We start from the raw sequence: 19236 nt of genomic DNA, 5'->3' as shown, positions 1-19236 counted from the left end.
ATGGCATTGGGACAGTGAACATGGCTTGGGTGTTGGTAGTCCTTCACAGATCCTTATCCTAATGGATTCCGAGTCACAGCATCCTGTCCTCAGCAGGTTCTTGGCATGACAGTCAGAGGGAGTCTGGGATTTTCAGGTGGTTACAGAAGAGGCAGCTCAGTGGGAATAACCTAGGTTGCTTGGAAAACAAGGAAAACTGACAAAAAGGAGAGTCTCACTTTAAGCCCCTCGCCGTTGGGTGTTTCTACAGGGTACCCATAGCTGGGCTGGCATGGCCAGGGATCATTAGACTTTCATTGCCCAGCAGCTGCCAGTGGCCTGTGCCAGGGCACCTATGACCCACACTGGAGTCTGCTTTGAGTCCTGGCTCCTCTGCCTTCATCTCAGCTTCCTGATAAGGCAGTGCAGCCTGGGAGATGGCTCTAGGTTGGATCCCTGTTCCACCTGCATGGAAGACCCGGAGAGAGCTCCAGGTTACAACCTAGGCCAGCCTTAGCTGGTGCGGGCACTGGGGAGCAGTCGGGGCAGGGAGCTGAACCTGCACAGAAAAGATCTGTCTCTGATTTTCTAACTTCCAAATAAAATGAAAATAAACTATAATTTAAAACTCAATCACTCACTGATCAACTTGAACAGTTAAGGGGGGATGTGGGGGAGCGGAATATGACAAGAGGCAAAAAAAAAGCCACTTGTGCAAGTTGTTAGACTTCAGACTTCGACCAGGAAGCTGAGTGGTGGCTGTCCCTCCAGACAGGCAGGTGTGTTCGTCATCCAGGGATCCCACCCTACAGCTAGAGCTTGTCTAGCTCTGAAAATAATCCCCAGAAGCAAAACTGTCCTATTGTGAAAAACAGGACAAGCTGCCAAGAACAACGGGGATGCACAAAGCCGTTGGATCCTGGGTTGTGCTGTCCTCCCCACCTTGTTTCATCGCTGCTGCCCTTCCCCGTCCGTCTCCCTCCTACTTTCTTTCCTCTTTCCTCTTCTCGCTTCCCCACCCACCCCATTCACCAACCGTTACTTTAGCAGGAATTCTGTGCGTGAATAAAGATTTCTTTATTTGAAAGGCCAAGTAACAGAAAGAGGACAAGACAGAGAGATCCCATTGAAATGCCTGCCAGAGCCAAGGCTGGGCCAGGCCTGACCTAGGAGCCAGGAACTCCACCCGGCACGCCCACTGGGGAGGCAGGGACCCCGGGACCTGGGCCACCTGCTGCTGCATTTCTGGGTGCATTTGCAGGAAGCCGGACAGGAAAGGCTGAGCAGCCAGGGGTGGATCCACACTTGCTTTGCTATGTTGCATCACGGCTGACCCCTGAGCCAGTTTTGCCACAACACCTGCCCCAGGAACAGGTGCTTAGATCCAACCAGTGAGAACGCCTCTTTCTGAGAAGATTGAGAGCTCACTACACTGGCTACTCCTGCCTGTGTACAAGGCAGTGTATGTGCCTACATCAAATTGTAAAGCTGTGATAGCTGATCCTGGAAAATCTGTGTGATGGGACACGTTTCTGCTCACTTTTCAAAGAACTGCAAATCACACATACTTCTCTATCTATCTCCTGTGCCAATTTTACAGTGTGAAATTTCAGGAAAGGAGCCAGCACTGTGGCACAGAGGGTTATGCCACCACCTGCCGTAGTGGCATTCCATATTAGAGTGCAAGTTTGAGTCCCAGTTGCTGTTTCAGATCCAGCTTCCTGCTAATGTGCTCAGGAAAGTGGCAGAAGATGACTCAAGGGCATGGACCCTTGCCAGCCACATGGAAGACCCAGATGGGAGTTCCTGGCTCCTGGCTCAGGCTTGGCCCAACCCTGGCCAATGGCAGCCATTTGAGGAGTAGTAAACCAGCTGACCACAGATGTTCCTTGCTCTTGCTGTCTGCAAGTAATTTGGCCCTTTAAATAAAGAAAAGTAAATTCTAACAAAAAACACTTCAAAACAGTGCACAATGATTGAAATTTTATGCAAAATAATTGCCATGCATTATTTACTTTCTTGAGATCACCTTTATTCAGTGGACAAAGAGAAAAAAGATAAATTATAAATTTTGATGTTCCATAATGATAGAAAATCACCACAAGCATTCTAGTCTTTTTTGCGGCATTTCAGTTTAATATGTAGACAAGAAACTGAACGTGTCCAAAGAAAACTAATACACTAGAAGTGGAAAATGTGCTTGCTTACAATGACTTAGCTAGCAAACTGAAAATGTTATCCTCTAGTTACAAATACGGAATAACCAGTATCAGAAAACAAACACTTTTTGTGATAGACACAAAAAGCCATTGAAGTGTTCTCTGTAACTCGTCAATTTTTAAAAAAAGATTTTTTATGTATCTGAAAAGCAGAGTTACAGGGAGGAAGAGAAAGAGAGGGATATTCTAACCGTTGCTCTACTTCTCCAATGGCTGCAATGCCCGGGGACAGTCCCACAGAAGCCGACGGCGAGGCGCTTCATTTGGGTCTCCCATGCGGGTGCCTAAGCCCAAGCCCTTGGGTCCCATGTCACCGCTTTTCCAGTGTGCCTTAGCAGGGAGCTGGATTGGAAGTGGGACTTGAACTGGCGCCTTTACGGGATGCTGGTGGCATCGCAGGCAGCAGCTTTATATACTGTGTCAAAGTGCCCGGTTTGTCAATTCTTAGAAGCTTTTCATTTTTCCAACTAAACTTCTTTGAGCTCCAGTTAGCTTACAAGGATGCGAACTGTACACACAATCATGTGTTTCCAGCCATCTCCTTTTCAGTGGCTGAAATCCGGACAGCCTTAAACCTATGCTCCGTGGGGTTAATAGCAATGAGACCAAGTTTTCGTGGCTGATTGGAAGCCAGGAGCCAGGAACCTCTTCCGGGTATCTCACACGGTTGCAGGGTCCTAAGGCTTTGGGCTGTCCTCGACTGCTTTCCCAGGCCACAGGCAGGGAGCTGGATGGGAAGTGGAGCTGCCAGGATACGAAGCGGCGCCCATATGGGATCCCGGCACGCTCAAGGCGAGGACTTTTGCTGCTAGGCCACGCCGCCAGGCCCAAGAATTAACTGATTCTTAATGGCTGATGAAACTTAACTTTGGATTGCAGCTTTTTTAAACATTTCTACAAATCTTTATTAATCACATTAGTTTTTTTCCTACTTCTGTACGTGTGCCCTTTGCTTTTTCTCTCAAGTTCAAGCAGTTGTCAAATACACTGGCTTAAACAAAAAAGGCTGTGGCAAGTGTCTTTATAACAGTAGTTTTTTTTTTAATCTTTTTGGTGTTTCCATTTTAGCATTTTATTGCTTGTAATTCCCAAGTAGCATGCATTTTCCTTCTTTTTTTTTCTTTTTTTTTGGTTTTAAAGTTGACAACTTGAAATTACTTTTCTATCTTAATAGTTTTATTGAGCTATAATTTGCATATAATACAGGTCACTCATTTTATGTGTACAATTAGTTTGTATTATATTGACTTTCGAGTTGTACAACCATCCCACAATCACTTCTGGAACTCTCTGCACCCCCCAAAAGAACCCCACATCCAGGAGGCAGTCATTCCCATTTGGCTCTGACTTTCTTCCTCAGGTCAAGCTCGAACTCACCTCCTATTCCTACAAGGTTTTCTTACACTGCACGTCTCTTGCAAAGGGCAACACGCGGCACCGAGCGTTTGTCGCCAGCCTCCTTTCCTCAGTCCAGGGTTCTCCAAGGCCCTCTGGTAGCAGGCACCAGTACTTCGTTCCTTTTATAATATGAATACACCAGAGTGCATGCACTCGTGAGGTGGGGAGCATGTGGCTTCTCCACCTGTGGCTCCAATGAATGCTGCTGTTACACGGGTCCACGTGCAGGTGCTGGCTGGGTGTGTCTCCATTCCTCTTGAGTGCACACCCTGCACTGTGGGTCTTTTGGTAACCCCAGCTTTACTCACTTGAGAACCTGCCAGGCCATTTCCCGAAGCGACTGCACTATGTCACACATCTACCACATACAAGGGCTCCGGGGCTTGTTACACCTCACCCAGACCTGCTACCATCCGCCCACCGGGTCACTCCCTCCCGGCGGATGTGAAATGCTGTCTCACAGTGCTTTGGATTTGCAATTTTTAAACTGGGGCATGTGTCTTTTAAAATAGTTTATTATTATTTTTTTAATCTGCTTGGAAGACAGAGACTTGTTGACTTTTTTTTTATTCTGTTTTCTTTTTCTGGTTATTTATTTTTTATTTCCAACTTCCAATTCCATGAGCAGTTGCCAGCTTGGAAAAAACCACAAAAAGCAAATACAAAATGTAAACATGCAAGATTTAAACGCGGCTTTGCCTAGCAGAGCTTTGGAGAAACGATCGGTTTTAGTTCAAAACGGCACGTAGTTTCTATTTCAATTTCTGCATTATTTAAAGTTAAAAAAAATCCAAGAAACATGTGTCATAATCCAAATTATTTTGTTTCTTTTCAAATGTATTATACTGTTACTTAGTGAAATGATTTGAATTAGCTAAGATACTCTTAGTAAAACAGTGTAATATATGGATTAATTTTTTATCAAAGATCCAAGTAAAAATGAAAAGTTCTAGGGCGCAGAGTGACAGCCTGCTGGCTAAATCCTCGCCTTGTACGCGCCGGAATCCGCTATGTGTGCTGGTTCAGATCCCAGTTGCTCCATTTCCCATCCTGCTCTCTGCTTGTGGCTTGGGAAAGCCTTGGCCCCCTGCACCTGTGTGGGACATCCAGAAGCTCCTGGCTCCTGCATTAGGATCAGCTCAGCTCTGGCCATTTCCAGCAGTTGGAAAGTGAACCAGCAGATGGAAGATCTTTCTCCTTTTCTCTGTAAACCTGACTTTTTAATAAAAGTAAATTTAAAAAATGTTCTATTCAATAGGTCAAACTTTCTGTCCTCTGAATGACCTTTTTCTATTTAAGGTGCTCATTTCTGAAAGGTGTTATGGTGATCCTACACATCTTTTCTTTGCATGCCGCTACTGTTTTGTTTAGACACTTAAAAGTCTACAATGTGGATGAGCTCATAAAGGATGGCATGTTAACGGATTGCTAATTCAACAGGTAATGTTCATCTATTATTTTTTGCTATAGGCTTCAATTTTTTTCTAATATCAATTTTGCTACCAACGTGTGCATGGTTTTAGTTTGTTTTTAAATTCTTCCCTTTTGCATGAGAAACTGAAGTTAACTTCTGGATGCTAGAACTGGGCTGCAGAACAAACATGGAAGCCAGTAGCCATGCACTGCTATTTAAATTCAACTTGTAATGAATTTAAATATAAAATCAGGGACTTGTTCTTCCAGTCAACAGACAGTAGCAGGAGCGAGAGTCACCGGCAGCCTACAGTAGCAACCAGCAGCAGACAAAATCTATGAAACAAAGATTTGTAAGCGATTGCATCTTAGCCACTGTGAGGCAATGACCTCACTGGAGAGTTTACCAATTAGGGGACAGGGAAAGGTTAGGAGATGGATGTGAGAATCAGGGGCCAGCACGGTGGCTTGTGTCCCCAGGACAGAGCGACAGTGGGGACACAGCTACACAGGATGCCCCAAGGGGACTCAGCTGAGTACTGAGAAAGAGCACCCAAGCCTGGGGAGAGACTGGCTGGGAACACCAGCAAAAGCACCCGGTGCATACACAGGGCCAGGAGAGAACTCTTCCCACCAGCCAGACTGCAAGATCTTAAGGTCAGGTTCAAGGTGTTTCCACGAACTGCTCATGGCGGAAACACACAGCAGCACTGAATCATAACCCAGAAGTACACGGTAGCCAACAAAGGCAAAATTCACAATGGCTGACGGTCAGTACAAAATAACGAGACATGCAAAGAAGCAAGAAAGCAAAACCGATGCTGAGATCAGAAATCATCCCGAAGAAAGGAAGGTCAAGGTCCTTCAAAGCAAGATTTGCACGTGAATGTTTTCAGCAGCCACTGTGCTGAGTACCACAGCTAGACCAAAGGGAGGACGCACACCGCAGTTCACCGCATTCATGCCAAAGCCCTGGACATGCCCATGGTGAATGGGACGCAGCCCTGGATTTGCCCACTGGAGCGGTTCTCTGCAGGCACAGAGCTGGAAGGAAGGGCTGCGAAGGACTCGACCAGAGTGTGGCTCATAGGTATCCAGTCTTCATACAGCAAAATGGGAGGAAATTTACACTTCAAATTTATAAAGTTTATTTTACATTAATTGTCCCTCAATAAATCTCTGTTGAAAACGAAAGCAAATCTGGGCGTGATGCAGTACCCTAGTGGCTAAAGTCCTAGCTTTGCATGCACCAGGATCCCATATGGGTACCGGTTCATATCCTGGCTGCTCAATTTCCCTTCCAGCTCCCTGCTTGTGGCCTGGGAAAGCAGTCGAGGACGGCCCAATGCCTGGGGACCCTGCACCCATGTGAGTGACCAGGAAGAAGCTCCTGGCTCCTGGCTTCAGATCAGCTCAGCTCAGCTCTGGCCATTGTGTCCACCTGGGGAGTGAATCAACGGATGGGAGAGATTCCTCTCTGTCTCTCCTCCTCTCCGTAAATCTGACTTTGCAATAAAAAAAAAAAAATCTTTAAAAATGAAATGAAATCTAGCTGCTCACTTCCTACTTCTGAAGTGTTGAACGTCCGTATGTGGTTAATAACGGCTACTCTGCAGGACAGTTGAGAAATGATTATCTGCTGGGTCTCGCATGCTAAATGTCTCCCCAGATTCCATGGACTAATGTCCGGGTTGCCAGCATGGAGCTGTCAGGAGGCAGTGGCATCTTTAAGAGCCTGTGCTTTGTGGAGGAAGATTCCCGAGGTCACTGGCAGTATGCTCTTGGATCGCAGCTTTCTTAGCAGAGTTCCTCTAAGAACCTAAGTTTGGGCCCAATCTTTCATGGATATGTTGTCCCAGGTATTTCATTATAGTGACACAAAATTCATTGGTGACACATCACTTCCAAAAGTTACTTTGAGTAATATCTGTTCTAGAAAGTTTTTTTTTTTAAATTAAATTTACTTTCATTTTATTTGAAAGGCAGAGAGAGAAAGAGAGAGAGGACATCACTCCCCACACGCCCACAGCAGGACTGGGTCAGCCCAAAGCAGGAGCCCAGGACTCCATCTGGGTTTCCCATGGGGTGTGGCGGGGGTGAGGGGCCAGCTGGCTGGCATACAAGCACTTGAGTTCGATTATTTGCTGGATCAGAAGTGAAGCTGGGACTCCATCCTGGCCCTCCAATGTGGGCTGCAGGTGTCCCAACCAGTAACGGAAACTGCTGCTGCAAAAAACCACTCATCCCTAATCTGGGAAAACTGAATTTATCCTAGAAATATGACTGCTGGGTCACAGGAGGTACACATCCCGAAGTGTTCTAAAGAACACTCTGCCAATGCATGCTTTAAGCATCAGCATACGAAAGTCCATATTTCTCACATTTCACAAAAGATGCGATTTTCAGGGCCCAGCACGGTAGCCTAGCAGCTGAAGTCCTCGCCTTGCATGTGCCAGCGACACGCAGCCCCACTTCCCATCCAGCTCCCTGTTCGTGGCCTGGGAAAGCAGTGGAGGACAGCCCAAAGCCTGGGATCTTGCACCTGCCTGGGAGACCCGGAAGAGGCTCCGGGATCCTGGCTTCAGATTGGCTGAGCTCTGGCCGTTTTGGCTGTAGGGGAGTGAATCAGTCGGAAGATCTTCGTCTCTCTTTTTCCCTCTTCTCTGCGTATCTGACTTTCCAATAAAAAATAAATCTTTCAAAAAAAACAAGTGATTTTCACTTAACTTATTACTAGCAAACATGGTGTTATCCATGCTTGTCTTTTGTGGCCTATCTACTCCTATCTGTTTAGAGATTTTTAGTATAACTTGAAAACAAATACTAGAAAGCAATTTCTTTTAACAATTTTTATGTCGTACCCATAACCATGGGTAAGAAAAAACACTTTAACATTTGTTTTTATTTTACCTCATCCAAGCAGTTGACACGGACATTCTTGCTGGATAACAGTGCCCCGGCTTCCTGAACAGTACCTGCAAAAGAGAGAGAGGGAGGAGAGCTAATTCAACGATAAAATACAAAAACAAGCCAAGAAACAAACGCTACCATCCTGGAACAAGCCTGAACAGGTTATCTAGAAATCTAGTCTGCTGAGATTGCTAACTAAAAGCTCCGGGCAGCAGCCACGTGCTCGGCTGGTGCAGACGCTCGTGACCCCGCCTGCAGTGCCGGCTTCAGCTCCCGGCTCTGCTGCCTGTTCATGGGGAACCTGGGACGCAGTAGTCGGTGCTTCACCTACCTGGGTCCCTGCCGCCCTCAGACGTGTATTGAGTTTCTGGGCTCCTGGCTATGGGGCTGTTGTGGGCACTTTGGCAGGGGACCAAATGCTTCCTCTTTCTGTGTCTCTCTGCCCCTCAAATACAGAATCATCAAGCACCCAGCCCTATAATAGTTATTTGAGAAAATAATTTTCCCGAGGAACAAATTCATGGAAACTAAAATATATTCCATCTTGCTCCTCCTTTCGCTGACCTCCAAGTATATTAACTTGGCCACATTTCATTTGGGGGCAGTCATATAACAGACACAAAAGCATAAAAACTTTATGCCGGAGCAAATCTGAAAGGGCATCCAGTCCCGATCACCACTGTGAGTTAAAATCCCAAAGCAGTGCTAGCCCTGGTAACCGTGCTCAGCATGGTGCCATTCATAAGCTCTAAGTCTTGGGAGCTGACGTGTTTACAACAAAGCTCTTGATTTGGCAACCCAGGTGACAGTCATCTTTCTAGATTGCTGTTGTGGGCCCAGTACAGTAGCTTAGTGGCTAAGTCCTCACTCTGCATGAACCAGGATCCTATATGGGTGCCGGTTCTAATCCCAGTAGCCCCGCTTCCTATCCAGCTTCCTGCTTGTGGCCTGGGAAAGCAGGTGAGGACGGCCCAAAGCCTTGGGACCCTGTACTCATGAGGGAGACCTGGAAGCAGCTCCTGGCTCCTGACTTTGGATCGGCTGAGCTCCGGGCATTGTGGCCACATGGGGAGTGAATAGCGGACGGAAGATCTGTCTATCTCTTCTCCTCTCTGTATATGTGACTTTCCAAAAAAAGTAAATAAATCTTTAAGACTGGTGTTGTGTACAAGGTCTCCTCTGGCCAGAATTCAGACAACCACCATGACGGTCACGCAGTGTGAACTCGCTTCGGAAAGGAGCTGCCACCAGGCCTGTTGGTGTGGTTGGTCAGGTTTTTCCGGTCTTCCACGGTGGTGACAGGAAGAGAATGGTGCCATTAGCATCATGCACATACAGGCAGCTGCGTGTCCTGCCAAAGATGTCTACTTGGACTAGGAAAATAGCCACTGCATTTTCTGAGGGAGAGAGGATGCTTAAAGCTCTCCAGTGAAACTTTTAAAAAGAGAAAGAGAAAAAGGAAAAGAAACAGGAGGCTTTCTCCTCCACTTGAAATTTACAATTATGGAGCAAGGGTGTGTTCACTTCAGCCACGGTCCTGAAGTTCGCGGTGGAGTGTGGAATGTACTTGGCATGCATCTGTCCCTGATCTGCTTCCTAGCCAAGTTCCCGGGGTGCCCCTCACCCCAAGTGGGAGACGCAGGGGACCGTGCCCTGGACAGAGAAATAGCTCTGTTGGGAAAACGTCAAGTCCATGAGTTACACGTCCCTGGAGGATGGTGGCGGCTATTTTTGTGCAGGGCGCGGCGTTCTAACCATGCACTCCATCGCACTGCTGGCTGCCCCGGCAGCGAGAGCAAAGGGGAATCTGCTGGGGGAGCTCCCAGGATCTCATGAGCCGGTTCCTTACACTGTGGGGAGGTTCCTTACACTGTGGGGTTCCTTGCACTGTGGGGAGGGAGGAATTCAGACAGAAAGCAACTGCACCTCAACTTCTCTTGGCAGAAGCCGGGTTAGCAGGGGGATTCCCGACTCTGCAAGGAACTAAGGGTCCTTTTCTCTATGGCCAGGGCAGCTTTCCACAACGAGCCAGCACTGCGGGGACTGTGGGGAGAGCGAGCATGCTACGGGCTCAGTCTATTTTTTCTTTAAGATTTATTTATTTTTATTGCAAAGTCACATATACAGAGAAGAGGAGGATCTTCCGTCCAATGATTCACTCCCCAAGTGACCGCAATGGCCGGAGCTGCGCCGATCCAAAGCCAGGAGCCAGGAACTTCCTCCAGGTCTCCCATATGGGTGCAGGGTCCTAAGGCTTTGGGCCATCTTTGCCTGCTTTCCCAGGCCACAAGCAGGGAACGCTGGAGGAGAAGCAGGGCTGCGGGGATTAGAACTGGTGCCCACATGGGATCCTGGTGTGTTCAACGCGAGGACTTCAGCTGCTAGGCCACGGCGCTGGGCCCCATGCTCAGTCTTAAACGCGGCTTTCATGACAAAACAGGTTGATGGATAACTCACCAGCCGTACATCCATCAGGGCACAATTAACTAAAAAAAAAATTATTCATGCATTGTGCTGCAGTGCAGGCGGGGGGGGGGGAACACACAAAAAGACTTATCTGCAACACGTCCACCTGGCAGACTCAAAGCTTCACTCTTTTTTTTAAAGATTTGTTTTATTTGGAAGGCAAAGTTACAGAAAGTAAGATCTCCCATCATCTGATTCATCCCCTCAAGCGGCTGCAACGGCTGGGGCTGAGCCAGGCCTCAGCCAGGAGTCCGGGGCGTCTCTGGAATCTCTCGCACCTTGGCCATCCTGGGTTGCTTTCTCGGGGGCATTAGCAAGCAGCTGGACCAGCAACCAGGATTCGAACAGACACCCCCCCCCCCATATAGTGTTGGCATCTCACACAGAGGCTTAACCCCTGTGGTGGCCCCAGGGATTTACTCTCTGACACTTGATATGCAGGGCCTCCTCCCCACCCGCCCCCCAACATCCAAAGGACCGCAGCACTGCATCCACGGCTCAGTGCTAGTCAGGCTGCCCTTGAACTCCAGAAGCCAGCCCCAGATCTCAGGTGTGGCCTTTATTCTGAACACACAGTCATAAGGCAGGGTTTCCATGAGCCCTGGCTTGCGTCTGAGCATCTGCTAGGATAGCTCACTGAAGAACACCTATTAACTTTTTAAAAGACTTTTAGAAAGGAAAGACAAAGATCTTCCATCCACCGGTTCATTCCCTAAATAGCCACAACTGCCAAAGCCAACCGGAAGCCAGAAGCCAGGAGCCTTTTCTGAGTCTCCCACAAGGGTGCAGGGAGCTTTGGGTCTTCCTTCGCTGCTTTCCCAGGTCATAAGCAGGGAGCTGGAGCAGTGGTGAACCTCGGACACAAACTGGAGCTCATACGGGACGCCAGTGGCGTAGGTCGGCTAAGCCACTGCACCGGCCCTGAATACCTGTCAATTCTAAAGGATGTAACAAAGGATGCACTTGGACAGAGAGAAGAGCCACATTGTGCAAGGTCTATAGGAAGGGCCAGAGAGCTTCCAGGCTTCCCGCAAAGCCAGCAGCTCAGGGATGCCCTGGGGAGGCTGCATCGCACAGGACCAGCCTTTAGCCTTTACCTCTTCTAAAGGATGGCGAGCAGAAAGTTCTCCAAGCTTCTAGTCCTGGCTTGGACTGTGTGGTGATCAGAGCACCCTGAACTCCTAGCATGTTTCAGGGATCAGCGGCGCTGGGTCAAAGGACTAGGCTGAGAGCAAGGCAGCCCTACCGCTCAGGGAGGAGATGACGGGAGCTGCAGGGGCACTGCAGGAGGGCACAGGGTGGAAAGCAAAGAACCTAGGACATGGACCCTGGGGAGCACACGGCACTCAGCAGGGGACGGGTGGGCACGAGAAAATGACCCCAAACAGTGTGGGTGTCTAGAGAACACACACAGACTTCGAGAAAACATCTGTGATGGCTTCCGATTCGGTGTTCTTAATGTGCCAGAAGGATCCGGAAGGGTACACACATGGAAAGACACATGGCTCCCACAAAAGAAATCCTAATTTTGGTGATTCTTTACGGTCCTGTGTTAGCTCTCAAGCATTATTTAGCAATGAAATATAAGATATTAACTTCCTCAATCTAGGAAAGCTCTAAGAATGAACCAACTAGTGTGAGGTTAGAAACGGTGCTACAAGGAGGCATGTATAATTGGCCAGCACCTATCTTCACTGGAGGCACCTAAATGAATCAGTCTTAGTAGCAAAGAATTCTCTTCGAGAATTCTGTTAGACAGGTCAACCCAAAAGAAAACAAAAAATAGCCTGTCTCCCTAGGTTACAGAACAGGTTGACATGTTTGGGAGTGCTGCTGCTGCCCCTTGGTTCTAACCACAGAGGAGACCAAGAGCTGCAAAATTCTCATTGCCTCGTGTAGAGAACAAGGCAGTGGCATGCATGCTGCAGGGCTCGGAGGAGGCTGGGGACTTGTTCTCACCAGGGGACATCGTGAGCCTGCAGTGTGTCTCAGTATCTTGCCCTTTTGGGTCAATATCCACCACAGCGTGAGCTAATCCCCTGTCACAGCTGCCAACTCTCGCCTGGGACAGTCGGTCACCGCTGAGGATAAGCAGACACGCTCCCAGCGAAGAGGACAGGGGGGCCCTGCCCGGCACAGTGCTTTCTCCAGCAACCCATCTGATAACCACGAGATTCCAATACAACACAGATTTCCACCACGGTTCAGTGGGACTTCCAAAAAAACAGATGTTTTAAAGGACTGACACCCAGGGTGAGGAATAAGAAACAAAAAAATCCACAATTTACCTCGTTATTTGTTATTGACAAGTACGTTGAAATAAAAGCCCTAAGCGCCCTGGGGTCAGCACTGTGGCTCAACAGGCTCATCTCCACCTGCCAGTGCCTGCATCCCATATCAGCATGCTTTGTGTCCAGGCTGCTCTACTCCCAACGCAGCTCTCTGCTTACGGATTGCGAAAGCAGTAGAGGATAGCATTGAGCCTTAGGAGCTACACTCATGTGGGAGGCCTGGAAGAAGCTCCTGGCACTGGATCGGCTCAGCTGTAGCCACTGTGGCTACCTGGGGTGAACCAGCGCATGGAAAATCTTTGTGTCTCCTTCTCTCTGTTAATCTGCTTTTCCAATGAGTAAATAAAATCTTAACAAATGAAAAAGTATTTTCAATGCCTTAACGTCAAGAGATTGATATATGGGACATACATTTGGATATCACCATAAAGCTATAAAGGTATTATAAAATTAAAATCAACACTCCCCAGTCTGGCCAATAATTTGAAATAGTGTATTTACACATGAGAAGATCCTGAAGTCCCCCCACTCATTGCTATCTATTGTTAGCTTCTGTAACCAAATGGGCTTCAACACTGGGCAAAATGGGCAGGACTGGGCCAGTGCGATGGCTCAGTGGCCAATCCTTGTCTTGCATGTGCCAGGATCCCATACGGATGCCAGTTTATGTCTCAGCTGCTTCACTTCCCATCCAGCTCCTTGCCTATGGCCTGGGAAGACAGGAGAGGATGGCCCAAAGCCTGGGGACCCTGTATCATGTGGGAGATTCAGAAGAAGCTCCTGGCTTCAGATCAGCTCAGTTTTGGCCACTGTGGCCACTTGGGGAATGAACCAGCAGATGGGGGATCTTTTGCTCTGTACCTCCTTCTCTCTGTAAATCTAAGCTGCCTTTCCAATAAAAATGGGTAACTCTTTCAATAAAATTGGCCAGCTCTCAAAGATCTACTGGAGGGGAGGCTGAGGAAGGACAGCTGAGACGCACCAGAGGCCTGAGGAATCTTCCAGGTGTGACAGAGCTATTCACGACTTCCGTTGTAGTTATGCACACCTAAGCCAACGCTGATAAAAACTGTACACTTTAAATATGCACTTATGCTCCTACAATGATGCTTCACTAACATTAGTATAAAATTGTCCAAATGTTTCACTGTGCGTTCTATGCAAATATCCTTAGCAAGCATTTATTTTCTTGTTTAGACTTAACTTCAGGCAGTGAGATCAATAACAGAAACATATGGTTAACGCTTTTTTCTTTTAAGATTTATTTACTTTCATTGGAAAGGCAGATTTATAGAGATGAGAAGAGACAGAGGAAGATCTTACATCCGATGTTCACTCCCCAAGTGGTCCCAACAGCTAGAGCTGAGCCAAACTGAAGCCAGGAGCCAGCAGCTTCTTCTGCATCTCCCATGTGGGTGCAGGGTCCCAAGGCTTTGGGTCATCCATAAGCAGGGAGCTGGATTAGAAGCGGGACCTCCAGGATACAAACCGGTGCTCGTATGGGATCCTGGCGCATTCAAGGCGAGGACTTCAACCTCTAGCCTGCTGTGCCTGGCTCGGTTAATGCTCTGAAACTAGGTACAATGTATTTTGAAATTTTTCTTCTTGTGTTTAATGCAGAAGATCAAAGTTTACAGGAATGGTCAGTCTATATCAGGAACACAAGTCAGTTACAGTTTTTATTGTTTTTAAATTCCTTAGATTTATTTATTTTACTTGAAAGTCAGAGAGAGAAAGAGAGCGCTCTTCCATCTGCTGGTTTATTCCCTAAATGGCCTCTAGGCCAGAGCTGGGTTGGTCAGAAGACAGAAGCCACGAGCTTCTTTAGGGTTTCCCAGGTGGTTGCAGGAGCCATGAGAACTTGAACTAGCCTCTGCTATTTTCCCATGACATTAGCAGGAGGCTGGCTTGGAAGCAGAGCAGCCAGGATAAGAACCAGCGATCATACAGGATGCCAGCGCTGCAGGTGGAGGATTAACACACTATACCACTGTGCCAGTCCCTCAATCCTCACCTCTTCAATGTTGTGTGTGAACGTGGCTATTCACTATATTACACCTGGGCATGCTGGAAGCAACTTCTCATTTCCTTCTGAAACCTCTCAGAGCTCTGACAAATACACAATCTGGAGACCCCTTTCATGGAAAGTCTTATCCACAAAATAAAACCAATCTCAAAGTGTCCAAAGGCAATGTGGGGTTATCCTTACACTGTCAGTCCTCCTTCCCAGCAAACAGGAGGCCCCAGGACATTGTTCAAGTTTATTTCGGATCAGCCAGCGTGACAAAATTCATGGAGAGTTCAAAGTACAAAAACTGTGCACTCTGTTGGTGCTCAAAGCTGGAAAATGTATCAAACGAGGGGAAAAAAATAAGATTATTATCTGCCCAGTAAAAACAAAATAAAGCATAATAATGTTTCACATGGGCACAGACATAAAACTTTACTACTTTGCCCCTGACCTTCATTTAGCCATAGAACAAAACAAAATTCACTGTGTAAGTTGAAAGCTCTTAAAGCCACGAGATCAGTAACATCCAGAATGCGTCGAGCTTTGGGGCTGGCATTCAGTGCAGTGGTTAAGGCGCCACCAGCCATGTCTGGGTCTGGTACTAGACTGCTGGCAGGGCAGCTGACTCCGGCTTCCTGCTCAGGTGCACCCTGGACAGCAGCAGGCAGTGGCTCTTGGGTCTCTGTCATCCACAAGGGAGACCCAGGCAGAGTTCAGCCGGGCCCCATCTGGGATGTTTTGTGCATTTGGGGAGTGAGCCAGTGGAACAAAGAGCTCTTAAAAAAACAATATACTTAAAGAGAGCTAGACTTAAAAATAATAATAATAATAATAAAGATGAACCGGGCAGATAATATTTTGCCGAAACTAAGCTATCTCTTGAGTGGACGCTGATGAGCTGCTCTGGCACCGGGTTCATTTTTCTCGGCCCAGGCACCACCGACACCTTTGCCCTGCCAATTCTCTGCCTGGCAAGTTGCCCAATTTCCCTTGGTTTGCTAATCTGGAGAGTGGACAGTCCCTTAGTTATGACCACAGCTCCCACGATGTTGAAATGCTTTACCTGCATTCCCTTCAGCCTCATTCACCATGTTCCCAGTTTTCCCGTGGAGAACTCGGCAGAAACAGATTGGCCACGGCCACGTCATCAAGAGATGGGCCCTTCAGGTAGGGGCCCAAACAGGACCTGAAGAGCTAACCCTCCTCCATGCAGTCTCAGCACAGTACAGCTTAAAAAGAATACTTAAAAAAAGCCGGTAGAACCTCTGCCTGCAACGCTAGCATTTGGCATTCTGCATGCGGGTCTAGTCTTAGCTATTCCATTTGCCATCCTGCTTCCTGTTGCTGTGCTGGGGAAAAACAACAGGAAATGGCCAAGTGTTTGGACCCCCTGCACCCTCATGGGAGACTTGGAAGAAGTTCCCGGCTCCTGATTTCAGCCTGGGCCCGCCACTAGGTGAGGAGTAAACCAGCAGGTGGAAGACTCCGTCCCCCCACCCCATCTCTCTGTAGTTCTGGCCTTAAAATAAATAAATACCCCCCCTGGGGGGGGGGGGCGGGTGGATGAACCCTAGTCTAGACTACAGGCATCCACACGGTTCATAAGAAGGTTAAGTGTTGCTCCGCGTGGCTGTTTCCGCGCCTCTCTCTCAACACTTTGGCAGTCGCCTGGCATCCCACACTTTCCCTGACGTCACCTGCACCTCCCTTCTTTCCTCAGTAGTATGTGTCCAGGACAGGGACCACACACCCCGCAGATGCCCCCATGCACCCCCACAGCCCCGGGATAAAAACGCTGCTTGTCCCCCGACTTAACAAGCACGGCTGGAGCAGAGGGACGTGGATCCTGCTTCACAGCCGCTTTAGAGCAAACGTGCCACACACCCACCCGAGGCCGCCCGAGGCCGCTCACCGGCCGGCTAGGTCAGTGACTGCAAAGAGAGCAGCAGCTGATGACCCAGGCTCTGGCCTGTTGCCAATCAGGAATCAGAACTCGCGTTCCTGGGGGGCAGGAGGGGAGACAGGTGAACGGAGATTAGTCCTCTACCCCCTTGTTCCTGTCCAGCAGGTCCTGGCGTGCTGAACCGAGCCCCTGGAGCCACCAAAGAAAGCAGGGATCGAGGGAAGTGCCCAACAAGACTGGCGTGCCCAAGAGGTCAGCGAGGACCATGCAAACAGTACAGACCCCCGGCCCACAGCTCCAGCCAGTGCAGGCCAAGGAGCGCTGGGGCATCACCAGGGGCTGGGACTGCCTCAGCTGGTCCAAGCCGAACGTCCCTGACCCCGAGCAGGGGGGACCCAGTCGGCCTCCGTGTATTCTTGCAGGCTCCAGCCCAGAGAAACTGCCAGGCCCGGGCCTCACGCACCGCCTCTCCTGCAGGCCCAGGAGGGCAGCAGCCACGCCCACGGCACCTGCCAAGGTGGCAGGTGAGCTGGGGTGGTGGGAGGGAAGGCAGCGGCGCCTCCGCTCCAGCCCCGCGCGCCGGAAGCCGCGGAGGCCGCGCTGGCCGAGGTCAGCTGCAACCCGAGTCTCCGACCCTCGTCCACCCCACCCCTCCTACGCCAGGGCTTCCCTCCTCCAACCAGCTCCACGGCCTCCGGAAGCCGCCTGAGGACACCCAGCAGGCCGCGATGGCCCCGGGCCTGCACCCGAGGCTGCCCGCACCCCCACGCAGCCCCGCACCCACACCTTTCCCAATGGCTTCTAGCAGCTCCTTCTCCTCCGGAGTCAGCTCGCCTTTCTGCACGTGCACCATCGCGGCCGCCAGCTTGGAGGTGGTGTCGCCGCAGGCCCAGCTCCTGCAGACCACCGCCACTGACGCGGCTCCCTCCCGGATCTCAGGGCGGGCGGGCCGGCGAGCCCCGGCGAGCCCCGAGCCAAGCACCGCCCCCCGCGTCTCATTGGCCCGGCTCGAGGGGAGGAGCGCCAGGAGCCTGTAGCGACGGGCTCCCATTGGAGCAGCCGGGGCGGGATCACCCACATGGAAGAAAACTTGAGGGGGAAAACAGGAAATGCTTCTCGCAGGTTCCCAACCCCTTTCTGCCTTTTCCCGACATTTTCAGACTTCGTCACGATTAGACTTATGCTTCTGGAAGGTTCTGTGTGCTTTGCTGGCTTTTGTACGCGTGCAGATGCCGTCTTCTCTGCCTCCCGGCTGTCGAGATTCCCCCCGCTCCGGAGTGGCGCGGTCCTGGCTGAGGGGCGGGGCGTGGCGGGAGGCGGAGCCGCGCCGGGTTCCGTGTGTCTATGTCAATGTGTCCGTCCTTCATTCCTCCATTGTCTGCCGCTTGCGCCGCCGACGCCGTCGTCTCCTCCGCCGACCCCGCCGCCGCCAGGAGCCTCCCGGCCTCGCGCGTCGCCGCTACCTCCTCGGACAGGTGAGCAGCAGCTCCGCGTCCGGGGACTGGAAGGGGTCGGTCGCTGCGGCCCGGGACGGGGTCGTCCTCCTCGGGGCTGCGGGGAGGCAGCGCGTGCCGGGGCCGAGGCCGCACTTCCTGCCCCGGGAGCCGCCGCGTGCGGCACGGCGGGCGCCGGAGCCCCGGGCGGGGAGGCGGGCTGCGCGGCCGGCGGTGGCGGGCGCACGTGGTCCCGCGCGTGGCTGAGCCCCGTGGAGGTGTGGGGTCCCCCCGGAGGCCGAGCTGAGGAGCCGCCGCCTGTCAGCGCCTGCCCGGGCCTGTGCGGGCGCCCGCGTGGCCGGCCCCGGGAGCATCGCCGGCGGCTGCGGGGCCCGGAGGCCGAGGGGCCGGGGAAGGGGGACGGCGAGGTCGGCGCGCCGCTGCCTATTTATAGGCTCGGATTAAGCCTGCTGCTAATAAATAATCCGACCTCGGGGAGACCCCGGGGGACCCGAGCATCCGTGCCCTGCCGCGCGCGCGCGCGTGTGTAGCTCCCAGGCCGGGCTCGTCCCTCGTCCGCCTTGGAAATGAACGGCTGCAGCTCGCGGATCCAGCAGCCGCGCGAGCAAGGTGTCCATCAGGAGAGCTCAGGATGGGCTCAGGCGCCCCTGGGGCGAGCTCACTGCCCCGCCGAGCTGTGCGCGACCTGGCTGTCCAAAGCTTTCTCGGGTTTTCGCTTTGAAACCTTCTTACAAAAAAAAAAATGGGAGAGATGTTCATTTCTTACTTCCTGCCCCCTCCCAAAGCTAAGCCCCAGTCTTCTCCCCTCCCCCCACCAAGGCTTTGTAAGCTTTTGAGGCTAGGGGTGAAGGGTGGGGGACAGAGCCGGAGGGGGGCGACCCAAGGGCTCCCCCGACCCCGAGATGGTAGGAAATTATGCATCTCGGTGTATAACAAAGAAACCTGTGTTGATGATGGTTTGGATAATGAGGTGGCTGTTCTAACAAGTAGGGAGGCCTGTGAGCCAGACCAGTGTTTGGTAACCCTTGCAATGCTGCTGCCAGCACCGGTGCAAGTGGGTTCGGAACTTAATGTCCACAACAGCGCCCTCCTGAAGTGCTGACTTGGCATGGAGTCCTCAGGGGCATCTGGCAGAATTGGGGACTTCTTGCCAGGAATCCCATCTCACAGGTCAAAGTCGGGGCTCTGGTGT

At 50.6% G+C, this 19236-nt stretch overlaps 2 protein-coding genes across 2 annotated transcripts in view; one reads left to right on the top strand and one right to left on the bottom strand.

Annotated features, from left to right (window-relative positions):
- The window catches only part of ANKMY2 (ankyrin repeat and MYND domain containing 2), a 38858-nt gene extending 21342 nt beyond the window's left edge, over positions 1-17516 (bottom strand). Inside the window, exons 1-2 of the mRNA XM_040964555.1 lie at positions 17377-17516; positions 7920-7984 (exon numbers count right to left, since the gene is read on the bottom strand). Coding sequence (XP_040820489.1) covers positions 7920-7984; positions 17377-17443 — 132 coding nt within the window. The 5' untranslated portion in view covers positions 17444-17516. The remainder of the gene's footprint in view (positions 1-7919; positions 7985-17376) is intronic.
- A 382-nt stretch (positions 17517-17898) lies between these two features.
- The window catches only part of BZW2 (basic leucine zipper and W2 domains 2), a 42439-nt gene continuing 41101 nt past the window's right edge, over positions 17899-19236 (top strand). Inside the window, exon 1 of the mRNA XM_040965143.1 lies at positions 17899-18065. Coding sequence (XP_040821077.1) covers positions 17935-18065 — 131 coding nt within the window. The 5' untranslated portion in view covers positions 17899-17934. The remainder of the gene's footprint in view (positions 18066-19236) is intronic.

The sequence above is a fragment of the Ochotona curzoniae genome, unplaced genomic scaffold (assembly GCF_017591425.1).
Source record: "Ochotona curzoniae isolate NIBS_2020 unplaced genomic scaffold, NIBS_Ocur_1.0 scaffold_3835, whole genome shotgun sequence".
In the NCBI taxonomy this organism is placed as follows: Eukaryota; Metazoa; Chordata; class Mammalia; order Lagomorpha; family Ochotonidae; genus Ochotona; species Ochotona curzoniae.
The sequence above is the reverse complement of the archived record's forward strand: the minus strand, read 5'-3'. Positions and strand labels throughout refer to the sequence as shown.